Source organism: Pieris rapae, chromosome 10 (assembly GCF_905147795.1).
Source record: "Pieris rapae chromosome 10, ilPieRapa1.1, whole genome shotgun sequence".
In the NCBI taxonomy this organism is placed as follows: domain Eukaryota; kingdom Metazoa; phylum Arthropoda; class Insecta; order Lepidoptera; family Pieridae; genus Pieris; species Pieris rapae.
In genome coordinates, this window is record NC_059518.1 from 6,023,303 (window position 1) to 6,038,585 (window position 15,283).

Genomic DNA, 15,283 nt, shown 5'->3' on the forward strand with positions numbered 1-15,283 from the left:
GGATATATTGCAGAATAAAAGTATTGTATTATAAAAATTGTAATCACATTGATAATAGCGCCACCTATTATGACGCTAGTAAAGCAATAAACTGCAGCAACAGTGTTTCCGCTTACCAGGGGGCACTTTATAAGCATTCATGCACTGTTGGGTACTATGAAGTATCAACTATTTAAAATGAAAGTGCATACTGCATTTGTAAAGTCTGTTAAGATATAGTCACTTGTTAACTTGACAATGAAATATATTGTAACATTTAGTAAAGAGTTTAATAAATTATTATTAATATTATACATACGACTATCGTTAGTTAGTCACAATAATGACAAAAACAAGTCTCCTTCATTAATATTTACTATTATACAATAGAATATTATGATCAACAACCAAATTTTTAGCAATTGTACTGTGATAATAAAATTATACTTATGCAAAAATATGAGCACCCTTTCGGAAATAAATATGATAACAGTGATGTTATTAAGTAAATGAGAATATATGACTAAATATATTAACTTTTTAAAATACTTACAAATTCTAAATCTACATACATTGGCCGCTTACTTTTCGTTGGTATACTATTAATTACTACAATGCATATACAAAACAGTACAATAATGTAATTATATACACAATTTAGATCTAATATGTCATGATCCTTTATATGTCCCTTAATTCATAAAATGCAATTACTACATATTAGACAGATTTAAATGAAATGATTTAGAAAACAACAAAAATGAGTATTCTAATTGCTTATTGAAACACAATTTCTAATACATAAATTATTTTGAAAATATGAGATCACTATGATCATTAATAAGAAAGTGATACACAAATTGAGCTTTTTTCTTGTCAATGACCTGTTTGTTTATACGAGATTGAGGCTCTTGAACTAAATTTGGGTTATCCCTTAAAAAAATTGCTCCAAAAAGGGTTGATAAGGTCTTGGAATCTAAACCATTTTCAGCACTATGTTGTAAAGCTTCCTGTAGAAATTCGCATAAATAAAGAAAAACATTTTTTCTGAACTCTGGTAATTCCATAATAATTTGTTTACATTGTAAATAATTAGTGGATGCTCTGAGACAAACAGATTGAAGATTATATGGAATGATAGGATCTGCTGTGCTTTCAAGTAACAGCAGCAGAGCTTCAGCAACAGAATGTATGCTACCAGGGATAGGATCAATTGACCCAGTATCTAGCCAATCCCGAATCTGTAATACTTCAGAATGTAAACCAGGTTGCTCAAACAAGTTTGGTTCTTTTAATCCATGTAAATAAATATGGTCAACTAAGAACCAAATTTCCTTTGGTATGGAATATGTTGACTGGTTTGACACACATTGATCTCTCTTACTTTCAAGTTCTACTAGCTTACCAACAGGCACCTCCCTTATTGGCATATTTAAATTAACTAAAACTTCTATTGAACACCCGAAACAACTTCTTTGGTACGTCCCATTTACTGTGATAAAGATGTCCTTGCCTCCATATAAATGTAAAACTAAAATGTCATATAATTGATCTGTCCCAGCATTCATTTTGCATGCAGATGTCTTATTAATTAGTACTTTTAACTGGATTTCACAAGTTTCATCAGCACAAATACATTTTTTGTATGGTTCAACAATAAGCCATTCCTTACAGAAATTTGCTTCATCAAGTTTCTTTATGAATTCAAATTCCACAGGTAATTTTCCTGTATTTTTAATTGTGATGCTTCGTACTTGTAATTCTAAATACCTAACTGTTCCAAAATCAACTTCAGTAACATCAACTTTTACTTGTGGAATCAGTTCATTTTCCAACTTATCTAATTGTTTTATAACTTCTTCATATATTTTTCTGTATTTTTCTTCATTTATTATTTTAATTTCAGAACTGAAAATAGCTGAAACAGGTTTGTGGTCACTTATATTTAAAGCTGGATGGCTTCTATAATCTAATTGTGTAACATGATCTCCTTTCCAAAATATTCTATCACACCAGGCTGGGGCTCGATGTTTCTCACTGGAATCCCAACTATCAGTCCCTGGATCATATTTGTAGGTGGGTTTAAAAGCTATGAGACCCTCATGATAACCAGCAAAAACATTTTTGTTTTTATGCTGTTGCTTTAACTGATCCCATTCTAGAACAGGTCCAAAATTGTTTTCATTGACTAGCTTCTTCACAGTAATTGGGTCTAATTCAGTAATTCGATAGTTGAGGTCACCTAACCAATATATTTGGTCATGGTCTTTAATTGCTTTAGGTTGTTGGTTCAATTGTGGAAACCGAGTTCTATTACAGATATCCCTAAAGTCTTGGTTCCTCCTCTCATATTCTTCTACATGAGCTGCTAAGTGGGAGTTTACAAAGCATAGAGAAGTATTGTGCAGGTCAAATCTTATTGACACACCTCCCTTATTTCCCATTTTACCCATAATTCCAGTTCCAACTGTGTCACACACAATGTTACGCACAAATGGATAATGTTTCTCCTTGATAAGGACAACAAGCATCATTCCAACAAGTCGTACTTTTTCTACCTTAATATATTTTGCTCTTTTGTCAACATAATTCAAAACTGCACAATACCACTCATCTTCCCGAAATGTTTGGTCAAAAAGAAAAGTTTCCTTAGATAGGTCAAGCTCTTGAAAACCAACAGCATATATATCTGGTGGTTCTTTGTCAATATTTAACCATCCTTTTAGTGGAATAATGGGAGACTTATCATTAACATTCCATGTACCACAAAAAACAGTAAACTGTTTTGTAAATGTGTACTCTGACTCCTTGTCACACATTTTCCGCTTTATCAAGCTCTCCCTGATAGCTACTGGAGCTGTGTTAGGCATATTAGCAATGCCACTTCTAGGAAGCACAATATTTTCTGCTATAAAATCTTCTTCATCTTTAATACTATACTTTTTTAGCCAAACAAATTCTGGCTGTGTCGAAATCTTATTTACTGCTTCTATTCCTCTGAATAAATCGTCGACAAAATTATCAACGCGCGGAGTCATTTGGATTTCAAACTTAAACTTATTGTTACGAGATTGTAAATTCAGGTACAAGATTGCCTCAGGATCAGAGGGCTTGTTATCTATTTCACATTTAAAACTGTTATCAATCGGTAATACAATTTCAATAGATAGGTCTGTAAAAGACTTCGGTGGGTGACACGACGAAAATAAACAAAAGACAGCTTTCTCGTCTCCATATTCCACAATAGCAAGAAGTCTATCTCTTTTTACCCATTCTGGGTGGAGCACTTTAGCATCACACAGAAAAGCTGTAACTCTTTCGCTGGATAGGAATTTTTCCTGCACGACTGACTTTATTTCCTCGTGATTCATATTTATTCCATTAACTGGAAATCTTAGTTAGAAACCATTATCGTTGACAAAATATATTAATATTTTCGAGCCAACTAAATCTGTGGAACCAAGCAACATATTAACATTTCTGCTATGCTATAGTGATGTAATCACTAAATATGTGAGTAGTGTTGACTTGAAAGACTGTCAGGCGAGTCACTATCGAGTATCACTATAATCAAATGTTAAAACAAATATTCGTGAATCGATGAAAATAGTCACTTTTCATTATTAGTACATCGTACATCCTACATTTTACTCGTTAGACGTTTTCACTTTTTGTGATATGGATACTGTCAGCTTTTATATGTGTTCTATGTTGTCATCTGTCAAATGTCAATGGACAAAATAATTTATGAGCCCCCACTCCCCAGTTTCAAACAGCTTCAATAATATATTAAAATAAATATTACATTATAAAGTTTTCTGCACGATAAGTTTAGTTGTATCAAATATAAAGCAATGGCGGCAGCCCCAACTGACTGGCAATTAGAATGTGTAGAATTAAAACAGCGAGGAGCATACTTGCTTCAAACTGGCCAGTGGTCAGATTGCACTTTTCTGGTGGGTACCGATCCTAATCAAGTGGTGATAGCTGGTCACAAGCTTATTTTGGCGATGGCATCTCCCGTGTTTGAGGCAATGTTCTATGGTGGCATGCCCGAAAGGAATGATCCAATACCAATCTTAGATGTTCAGATTGATGCATTTAAGGCTCTTCTAGAGTAAGTAATTGCGTGTATATATTGACATTTAAAGATATATAGTAGGAATATAATTTCCTTTTCATGATTTGTTAAGTAAATTAAAACAATATTACAAATTATAAATTATGTACTACAACAGTCCACCTAATAGCTTATAAGTAAAAAGTTAAGATATTATAATATTTATATATAAATTTACAGGTATATATATACAGGAAACATAAATTTGAGTTCATTTGATAAAGCTTGTGAGCTGTGCTATGGAGCTAAAAAATATATGCTACCACACTTAGTTAAAGAATGCACCCGTTACCTCTGGTCTGATCTATATCCAAAAAATGCTTGTAGAGCATATGAGTTTGCTCGGCTGTTTGATGAAAATGTTTTGATGGAAAAATGTTTGCAGGTAAAATGCCCTCATTTAATCTGATTTTATGGTTTAACATGTCTTTGTTTTATCAACATTATGTTACTATTACAGATCATCAGTACTAATACCAAAGATGTGCTAAATGATAGCAGTTTTGAAGAAGTGGAATTAAATACAGTTATTACAGTCTTCTCATTGGATCACCTCAATATTGATTCAGAAATGGATCTTTTTAATGCTGCAGTGAGGTGATTGCAACCACTAAAACATTAATGGGAAGATTCATGGTCTACTTTACTTCACTTCACTTTATTTTTAATGGTGACTTCTGTGTAAACCACAATTTTGCCAATGTCGCATTCTAAGTCTTATCATGGTGAGGTAGTCTAGAATTCTTCTAAGATGACTCCTATATCAAATGGGTTTCACATTTGGAAGGCATACTCAGTACTAAATCTTGTTTCTGAACCTTACTAAAGATTTAATAATTTCTTATTTGAATTGCTCAATTATTTAGTTTAAATGACTTGATAGTTCTCAATAAACAAAATTATTTTTATGAAGAGTATTCAATTTTATTATTTATATTGTACTGTCTACATTATAAATTATTAACATTACAATGACACTTAGTCTGTATAGTTTTCACTTTATGTAAAAATTCTTTATTAGAAAATATACTAAAATTATATTTATCAATTGTTCTAATCATAAATTATAGGTATTCAAAAGCTATGGAAAAGCGGAATGCTGAACGGAGCAGTAGTCCTTCTACTGAGGGTCCCTCAACAGAGAGTACATCAACTGAACAAAGAGAATCTGACTCTGCTCCTAAAAGTCCACCACCATCTACATCTAAGGACAATACACAGGTATTGCAGCAGATAGACACAAAAATAATAAAACAATCCTTATTATTATATATTTATGATAAATGATCAGATTTCTGTCAAAGCAAAGCAAATGAATTATGCCAAAAAAATGTTTCTGTTTCATATCTTTTATGAGTTTTAGCTATGAAACTAGATTCCCTAAACTAATTATTCAAAATCTTGTTTTTTATTGTTAATAGTTTATTTACTGTATTTTCTGCTAAATTTACATGATTTTAGTAATTTTTTGGAATTTTTATGGGATGTTGGCCTAACCTTAAATTTCCTTAATATTCACAAAAAAGTGCCAAACTAGGCAGTATTTGATTAGAAATATTAAAATGTATTGATTACACACTACCATTATTGAAATATGAACTGTAAAATCAGGTTGAAATCTGATAAATCCCTCTATCCCAAACTCACAGATTTACAGTTATAGTTAGACTTTCATTTCAGTATGCCTGCATAATAACTGTTTCAGTTAAATGCAGTATAATCGTTAAAACACAAAGCCTCCAATTAGTTTTGGGTACTTCAATAATCCAGATGCAGAAATGTGTTTGCCCCATGTTAGAGTTGCTACAGTGTAAAGATGGTTTATTTAACTATGTATATTTTAGTTTTTAATTTAATTACTTACAGGTAGTTAATGTTGAGAGCAGTGCTGAAAACAGTCCGGCAGCTGCAATGGAGGCATGTCGCTCCTGTGACAATTCAGACCATTCCGTTCAGCCCCCAGACAGCAAGAAACCTAAAAGTATGATTTAACCACTAAGTATAATTATACCGGCTCATAATGTTACCAGGTCAAAAAAAATTCATTTCCCTATATATCACGAAACATACATTTTAAAATTATTAAAAAGTTTTTATTCTACAGTGCTGGATTTATTGGAGTAGCTGTTGGTCTAACACTAAAGTTGTAGAATTTATTAACATTATACATGTCATTATGTGCGTTGAAATACAGTTCAGTCTTTGCTTTTTTTATGAATATGAAATTTGGGTACAGTCGCAGATTCATAAAATTATAATTTTTGTACCTAAATGCAAGCCCTCTCTAACAATAGTTGACAAAGATAATAGAGAGATCCCCTAGGTGATATAGAATTGACCTTCTGACCTTATTGAATTGACTTTCCTTCCATCAACCTGGTGGTTATGTGTAATAGATTTTTAAGCAAAAATTTAATGTAATAACCACAACTCAATGTATATTTTTTTAAATTTAAATATTCTGTGGAAAGTATGTAATAACTTGATGTGATGATGATGATGATAATGCTGAGTGATTTTTATTATAGCCTCTGAAAGCAAGCCAACCCTCCGCAGTGCCATCGAGAAGATCAGATTTCTGACATTGTCGGCACAACAGTTTGCTGAGGGCCCAGCAAGATCTTCCCTTTTGACCGAGTCAGAGGCTTTCACAGTCCTCATGAATATCCTTTCAAACAACTCTGATGTGCCAATGCCAACTGGTTTTTCAACTTGTAGGAGTCCAAGGAAACAGCTGATCGGTTGTGGACCTTCATGTAATGTAAGTTTATATGGACATGTGAAGTTTTATGAAAATGATAGTAATCAAACTACGGTACAAAATTTAAACCACATTTTATAATAAGGCGTCGACGCCATCAATAAGAAAGATCGAAGATCAAGTATGACTAGTCTTGCATTTGCCTATATAATGTATGATGCATACCAAAACCAAATCGTACAAATCTAATCCAGACCTTATCTAATATCTAATGCATACAATGTCACAAACATACACTCCCTACAGCAAGCACAGTCATACTACACTTGTTTATAATAATTAAAAAAATATGCATGCCATATGGATCCAATCTGAGGCCAAGGTAGTTCAAGATTTCTAGGGCCTTAGTGATTATTATTATTATTACATTATTAGAATAGAAAGCTATTTACAATAGAACGCGCAACCACCAAGTTAATTTAGTAAAAAAATCTTAAATATAAGTTAAATTGTAACAGATGACAACATTTGTGGTTGACACTCCCAGTCCGGTCGCAGTAGAGCAAGTGTGGGATAACAGTCGTCCCGCTCCTTCAACAAACACCTGTCCCTCTTACCCAAGACCCACGCGCCATGAGAGTGAGTACTTTATGATCTTTTATTTTTAATAAGTTTTTTCTTCCATATATTTTTTATTATAATATTAATATATAATTATAAATATCCCCTCAAAATATCTTTGTATACTGATTTAAAAACCTACTGAGACTGCTTATGATAAATTCGAATGCTTTTTAAGTTGTATGTATCACGATTTGAAAAATAAGCGTAAAATATTATCGTCATCGGGACAGATAAGATTTACTCTTGTATGGTCGAATCCACCCTAAGTCAATTAAAAAGATATCCGTGGGTCATTGGAGTGTTTAATAAGTCAATTTGCTCATAGTTATAGAAGTGTAGGAAGGTTATATTGTAAAAATAGTATTTAAGGGTAGATTCTAAAACTAAAGGCACTGTAAAGCATTAGATCTTATTAGAAAAGATTGGTCAATCATAATGGCGCAGTCTACAAGTGCTGTTGTCCAACGAAATGAATCATAATTTTGTATTTTCCTTTTACATCTCACCCAGGTCTATGGCCAGTCCTGGGCATGGTGGTCGACCACACAGAACGTCACAATTCGGACCTGCATAAGATCTACTGTCAACGCGCAGTAGTTCAGCAAACAGATTGCCTTAACACGAGCGTATTAGATTGTTCAGTAACCTTCATGGTGGATAAAAATATATGTCTCCTGGGCGTTCAGGTATGTTTATGTATTACTTGTTTTTTTTATTATTTCTGGTGTAAACATACAACCAAAAAACAATTAAAAACTGTTTTGTGATGGCTAGTAATGTAATGTGTAATGTACTTTGCTAATTTGTTGGTATAATGACTATAAAATGTGGCGATAACATAGTCAAAATCTATAATTTATATTTAAAAAATATATATAAACTTTTTTCAAACCTTCGGCTTGGTATGTTATAAAATAGTGTCACAGTCTGATTATTACTAAATTTAATTTTGGTTTCTATTTTCGTTCTCATCGTTATGTTACATTACCATGGCCTTGAGTTATAAATTAATTAAACATTTTATACCTTTCACCTTATAAACATGGACTTAAGTTTAGTTATTTTTTAGGCATTATTTCATAATAATAAGAATAGTAAACATGGTGTTTGCTATACGTTCAAACTTTTTCAGTGTCATTATACAAATTCAAAAGAGTTGACATAGAAACATTTAAAAAGAAAGGAAAGAAAATACTTATTTATTTAATTAAGCAAATTGAAATAATAGTTACTTCATCAATCCCAACTCATCTGTTACTAGCTTAGTTTTTCAGTGAGTCTCTTTTTTAAGCAAAGAAAACGCAAAACGAAAAATCAATACTAATAAACACTAAAATCAGGTACCAACTCAAGCGCCGAGCGAGGAAAGCGCGGTTACGGGTAGCGGGGCGGGGGGCTATTCTGAGCTTCTGTACGCACATCTATTGGATGCGGACGGAGCACGATTGACGTATACGCACTACACCAGTCGCGTGCCATATCGACATTTACTTGACATCATGTTCAACCGACCCGTTTATATACAACGGAATAAGGTATTTATTTTTACACTAGACTATCTTGAGATCTGATTTATATCATAAAATAATATTTGTTACTAAATTAAAAAAATAGTATAAACAAGAAATGTTTCTACAATTATTGTTTATTAGCTTTACGGATACGTAGAAAGACACATAAGAAATGTTGTTTTAAAAAAAACTGATATTGTATATGTTTTGCATACTGCACATAATATAATCTTCTTTATATACCGGCGACGCACTTGCAAGCCTTCTGGCAATGTGGGTTTAACTGGGGAGCATCTTGCCCGTTTGCCTCCTATTACAAAAAATACATTACTATACAGGACGGTCAGAATTAATAGATAAATAATTTTACGTTTTTATCGGTTAAATACATTTTTTTTTAAATAAACATGAAACCAATGAACAAGGAAACAATTCAGATATTTTATGTGCTTATTGATCTACGATTAATTCTATTGTTTAGATTATCTTATAACTAAAGACTGAATTACTAATACACATAATAATATTTTTAATATATATATATTGTAAATAAATTGAGTCTTAATATTGCATTATCATTGCAGGTGTACAAAGTAGGTATAGTATTTAATAAGGTGGGTTGGTATCCAATGGGCACGTGCGCACAGCAGGTAGCTGCGGAATCAGTCTTCTTCAACTTCGGCATTGGACAGAGCAGCGACTCAGTCCGCGATGGCCTCATTCGATCAATCATATTCACATACTAAACCACTTATATCTTACATTTATATGGATTTATATGCATATAAACGCGATTTTTTACATTATTAACATAACATACTAAGAGATGCCTAATTACCAAAAAGCACTGTAACCTCCCTCCTAAATTTATGTGTGACTGAATTAAAATTACCATTTATTACTTCTCATGAGATGTACGAATGTAGTAGTAAACAGGGGCGTTCATTAGCCGATCCAAAAAGTATAATTATGACTGTCATTTTAAAATATACGTGCCTTTCGATTTTATGATTTAAAAAACACCGAGACACCACAAGATGGTTTTATAATTCGTTTTTTTGATTTATTCGATATTGAACTATTTATATGATATTATTCGATATTGAACGACTAAAGTTTTGGATATTAGTTATGTGAAAAATGATATAATTGTTCTCTTGTTTATAACATAGGGCTATTCAGGTTAAGATTTAAGTCGATAACGATGATTCTACGTAATGTTCTGACATGCGTTAGCGTTAGGCCTCGACTCTGATTTTTTTTATTTAGATTTTAAATGACTCATCTAAAGTGCAGTATATATTTTTGCCAAAACTCTCTTTTCTATTTAGATCTGTGATAGCACCACACTGGAGAAAGCGACGAAATTGTAGTAACGAATTTTTAGGCAATGGTAGATTTGCTTTAAAAGCTAGGATTTTGCCTTACGGTTACTGATTAAGCAATGCACTTGTAATGAGGATTTGTGAATAGTTCCACATTTTTACATTAAAGAAAAATAAATGAGAGTTTCAGCAAGTATACTAGCAAAATGACGGTAGCTTTTTGCTGATATCATCGACAAAAGCGTTTGCTAGAAAGATAATTTAAAATTTTCGCGATGTTTGGCTCTGTTCCTTGTTCAGCTTGATTAATTAAAAAATTACGATTTTATGTTCTGTTACAAGTGAAGGTTTGTCTGTCAGAACTTTTAGGGTTAGACTCGACTCTAAATCTGATGATTAGTGGATCAAATTATCTTTTAATAGCCATTTTATAATTAAGTACAAGTTTTGTTACAAAATAAAGATTCAATTATTCGCAGATAGCAACATTACTTACTGTACAATTATGGTATCACAACTTTTGTAGAACATATATATAAACGGAACCGCCTACATTACTTTGCTTAATTCATAGATCTCAATTATTTTTTAAACAACATATGATGCATCTTATTGAGTTCGTGTGTTTTTTGTAATTAAATTTAAATTTGTAAGAATAATGACGACTTAAACAAGATTAGTAGTCATGTTTAGTGGTTAAAAATAAATGTTAATTAATTTTATTTGTTTAATAAAATACAAATGTTTATAGCCTTTAAGTCGTCAATAAAATTATTTATAGCAAATGGATTTTAAATATTTTTACGCTTTTTAGAATAAAGTCGTAAAAACGCAATTTCTCAAGTTTATATGTTTTATTTGAAATTTCATTCCTTATATTCTAAAACGTAGTAATTAACGTTGCCAAGGTATCTGCATATTTTATTTCATTGACCTACATTTGAGTCATTATCGTTGACGTCTTGTTATAAATAAACGCTTTTACTTTAAAACATTATTGCATCGTCGCAAAGCTTTATAACAAAATCTTGCGGTGCAAAATTGAGAATTTAACGGAAAACGCCTTACCTATAGATTTTTAACTTCCTTAATAAAAAGTAAGAAAGCCTAATATAAATTTCATGTCGACGACTATCAATCGATATTTTTGTTATGAATGTTATCATATTAAAACAATTGTTTCATTAATACCAACTTTTAATTTCTAGTTAGATTTTGCGCGTTTCTTTATTTTTCGCTTAAACATAGATTCTATAGACGAGATTCCAGCATATAAGTAATCCACGGGGATTGAAATATTATTTGAATAACAGTTGGCAACATTTCTACGTCATTAGATGTCATTGTACAGCTGTCAATATGTCAGATAATGACTTTTGTCATGTTGGAAGTTGTAAGATTTAAGCCAGTTGTTTAGTTTGTAATAGTATTTTTATTCTAAATGTTTATTAAAATGTAATGGTCCTATAGTATTGTGTTTTAGTTAAGATAAAGTAAATGATTCATTATCAGCTTATTAACTCTGATGTGTGATAATTATTAAAAATGGCCCGCAACAGATGTGATGGACTACTTGCAAAGGTTGATTTTCCTCTTTACACTCTTCAAACTCTTACGAATCGACATGTTATCGTGGCTGGAGGAGGAGGAGCATCTAATACAGGCGTTGCAAATGGATTTGTAAGTATACGTCATATTAATGTAATCAAACATGAAACTAAATTAACTATACGCGTTCTCAATTTTATAACAGCTTTATCGATTGTAGTGGCACACAAATGTTTTTTTGTTTTCTCACTGAATTCAATTTTTAGGAAATATTTGAACTCTCGCACAATGGTAGTAAATTTGTGGCAGAAGAAGTGATGAGGCATGAGACTGGTCCAAATGTAGTGATGAATTTATCAGTTCGGAATATTCAGAACCGAACCTACTTAACAGCTGGTCAAGAGAGTCACTGCCAGCTGTACAAAGTGAATATTCGAATGGTGGATGCAGCGGAGATGAGGAGAGGGAGCTTTCGAGCAGAAAATGGTTTAGTTCGACGTCGCCGCCGCACTGTGTCTGAAAATGATAATATTTCCAAAATGGATAATAATTGTAATACTACAGAAAAAAGAATATCATTTGAAATGAGGCCTTGTGATAGTGTGCAGACAGATTTTGGGTAAAATATATAATAAAAACATCTTCACTATATAAAAGAATATGATAAGTTCATCATAATATAATATAATTTCAGAGAGGATCCATTACAAAGAGTAGTTTCAATAAGTCCAATTGGCAATCTTATGGCAACAGGAGGTTTTGATGGCCTTGTTAGAGTATGGAGTTTTCCACAAATGCAATTGTTGTTTGAACTTCAGGGTCATACAAAAGAGGTTAATCATTACATATATCCTATAAGTGTTATTGAAACAAGAAGTTTTGTTTATGTTTTTTTGATTTGAAAATACTACATTAAGAAATATATATTTCATTATGTTTTTTTTAAGAAAACTTATTTTGTAAACATTTTGTGCAAAAAATATCTTTTGCATCTCAATTTAATAGTTAAAATATTTTTCTAAGTAATTAACAATCTAAAATAAAATGCAATTTGTGGTTTATTTAATTAAATTGTCTAAATTTTTTTAGCTAGATGACATAGATTTTAGTCCTTGCGGCAATAAGCTGGTGAGCATTGCTAAAGATGGCTTTGCTCATGTGTGGAGCTCGGAAGCTAAGGCTGCACCTCTTTTGCAACTCACATGTCAACCGCCTAATGGCACCAAGTTTCTTTTTAGGAGGTGCAAGTAAGTAATAAACACAGATGCATATATTAGATGTGAATTGTTAAGTAGAAATCATCTATGGTCATTAGTATGGTCAGTAGTAGTAATCTATGGTCATAAGTCAAATTATAATTTGTAACAATTACCTTCAATTACTTGTTGGTTTCCTTTAAAATCTGTAATAACATTGTTATAAACTATTGTGTATATACAATCTTCATTCTTTTCAGTAAGAACAACAATAAGAAATTAATAAAAAAAATTTTAATTCTTATAGATTTGCAATGGTAGAAGACAAACCAGGTCAGCACAGAATGTTTACGATTGCCAACCCATTGTCAAGGTCTGGCAAACAACCTGGCTTATTACAATTATGGGAACCTGATAGTGGGGTGTTGCAAAAAAGTGTTGTGTGTAATGAAGCATTGTCTGCCTTAACCGTGAGAGATGATGGTCGATTTGTTGGAGTGGGCACAATGTTTAGCGGATCTGTTGATATCTATATTGCATTTAGCTTGCAGGTAATGCATTAGCAACTTAGTCTTTCCAAAATCTCAATTTTTTTACCCAGCTAGGCGAGGACTATTTACTACCTGATCTAGGAAAAGCTATATGCCCTAAGAGCCAATCTCAAGAGCTGTTTATTTTGTATCACAATAATTAGTTATTTGCCAGATTGAAAATAGGCGATACATGATTATAGAATAGTTTAGAAATATATAGATAAATAGATTTAACGCTTAAATATTTAATTGGTACTACATATTATCATTACAACGTATGTTTCCTTCGCAATTAAGATAAAAAAGCAATGTGTAGAATAAATATATACATCGCGCACATAAACATGAAAGGCGAAAAATCACTAGGTACATAAGGCAAACAGTACTCAATACATAAAAATAAATTTTATTTGAATAAGATTTATCGTCGAAAAATAGTTTCTTGCATCGTCTATCAATTATTCATTAACGTTTCGATGATTTAAGTTTAGTAGGCTTATATGAGAAATTAAGTTTTTGTTGATCGAAATCTGATAGTTTAATGTTTTTTTTAGCGTGTGTTGCACGTGAAGAGCGCGCACCGTATGTTTGTGACGGGTCTATCGTTCCTTCCCGTTCGCGGGTATGGCCCATCTATCACATCGCGCAGTGAGGCTGCGTTGCTCTCAATATCAGTGGACAATTGTCTCGTCGTGCACGCTCTGCCTGAACGCAGTAAGGAAATTATTGATTTTATTAATATTTTAGGACAAAAACATTTTTGTATCAATAGTTAATACATCTGCCTGATGTCTGAATAATGTATGCCTTTATCATAATGGAGCAGGCATATTTCTGTGAATAATTGTTTTTTTTAGGCACACTATAGGATTCTTGATTTATTGTTTTGCTAGAAACCGAATCTAGGATTAAAATGGGTTAAGTGCACGCCACGCCATCAATTTAAATAGTTAATTATTGTTACACTATGAATTTGTTTGGTGTAGTTATTAGATTTTTGCAGCATCTTATTTTTTTCATCTTTATTGTAAAGTTGAATAAAATAGGATTTTGTTTGATATAATAAATTTTATAAATTAAACTGTAAAACTAACTAACTTTATACTTAATTTCAGGTACGATGCCCGCATGGTTAGCGATAATTTTAATAATTTTCGTATTATTTTGCACTTTTTGCGTATGTTCATTTTTAGGTATATAATTCTTACCTATATGTAAGTATGTGGAGGATAGGCTAGGTATAGGCAATCTGTACATCGCTCATTTAAGTTATCATATTATAAATAGAATCAAATAAACAAATTGCATATTTCAGTTAAAATATGGTTTTATTTCTCTTTATTTACTATATAATAATAACATTCCTCTTAGGGACTAATTTGTCGGGTTAGTGGGGTATTTGCAAGGCACAAACCGACTAAGATTGTTAACAGTCAGTCAGTCAGTTATCAGCCCTTTGAGGGCGGAGGACGAACACGAAAAAATTGATCAACTTATCCTTCCAACACAAACACACCAACTTAAAGAGTTGAAGATTTCTACGAATAGAAAATATGGAAAAAAAGGGAAAACCGGCGCCAAGTCCCCAGACTCGGTAGTAGTTCCTTTACCAACGGAAGCCTGAAGTGTTAGCTTTTTTACTCACCAGAATCATCACACCCTTAGACAGCTAGGTGGACTCATTTTCCGCAATTAGACATCGTCACACCTTTCTATAAAATAATCTTAAAAACCTCGTTCCTCAAC

The 15,283-nt window shown here is 32.1% G+C and overlaps 3 protein-coding genes across 3 annotated transcripts; 2 read left to right on the top strand and 1 right to left on the bottom strand.

The window, feature by feature from the left end:
- Positions 1–252: 252 nt before the first annotated feature.
- On the bottom strand, positions 253–3,457 carry LOC110991324 (type II inositol 1,4,5-trisphosphate 5-phosphatase). Its single transcript, XM_022256657.2, has one exon. The coding sequence runs from the start codon at positions 3,348–3,350 to the stop codon at positions 786–788; it is 2,565 nt and encodes an 854-aa protein (XP_022112349.2). The 5' UTR covers positions 3,351–3,457; the 3' UTR covers positions 253–785.
- Positions 3,458–3,645: 188 nt separating this feature from the next.
- On the top strand, positions 3,646–10,307 carry LOC110991325. Its single transcript, XM_022256658.2, has 10 exons — positions 3,646–4,096; positions 4,280–4,484; positions 4,560–4,696; positions 5,170–5,320; positions 5,966–6,080; positions 6,628–6,860; positions 7,319–7,439; positions 7,935–8,110; positions 8,765–8,959; positions 9,520–10,307. The coding sequence occupies exons 1-10, from the start codon at positions 3,834–3,836 to the stop codon at positions 9,679–9,681; spliced, it is 1,758 nt and encodes a 585-aa protein (XP_022112350.1). The 5' UTR covers positions 3,646–3,833; the 3' UTR covers positions 9,682–10,307.
- A 1,311-nt stretch (positions 10,308–11,618) lies between these two features.
- On the top strand, positions 11,619–14,858 carry LOC110991326 (prolactin regulatory element-binding protein). The gene is made up of 7 exons (XM_022256659.2): positions 11,619–11,940; positions 12,075–12,427; positions 12,503–12,641; positions 12,898–13,055; positions 13,312–13,555; positions 14,092–14,251; positions 14,653–14,858. The coding sequence occupies exons 1-7, from the start codon at positions 11,806–11,808 to the stop codon at positions 14,736–14,738; spliced, it is 1,275 nt and encodes a 424-aa protein (XP_022112351.2). The 5' UTR covers positions 11,619–11,805; the 3' UTR covers positions 14,739–14,858.
- Positions 14,859–15,283: the final 425 nt, after the last annotated feature.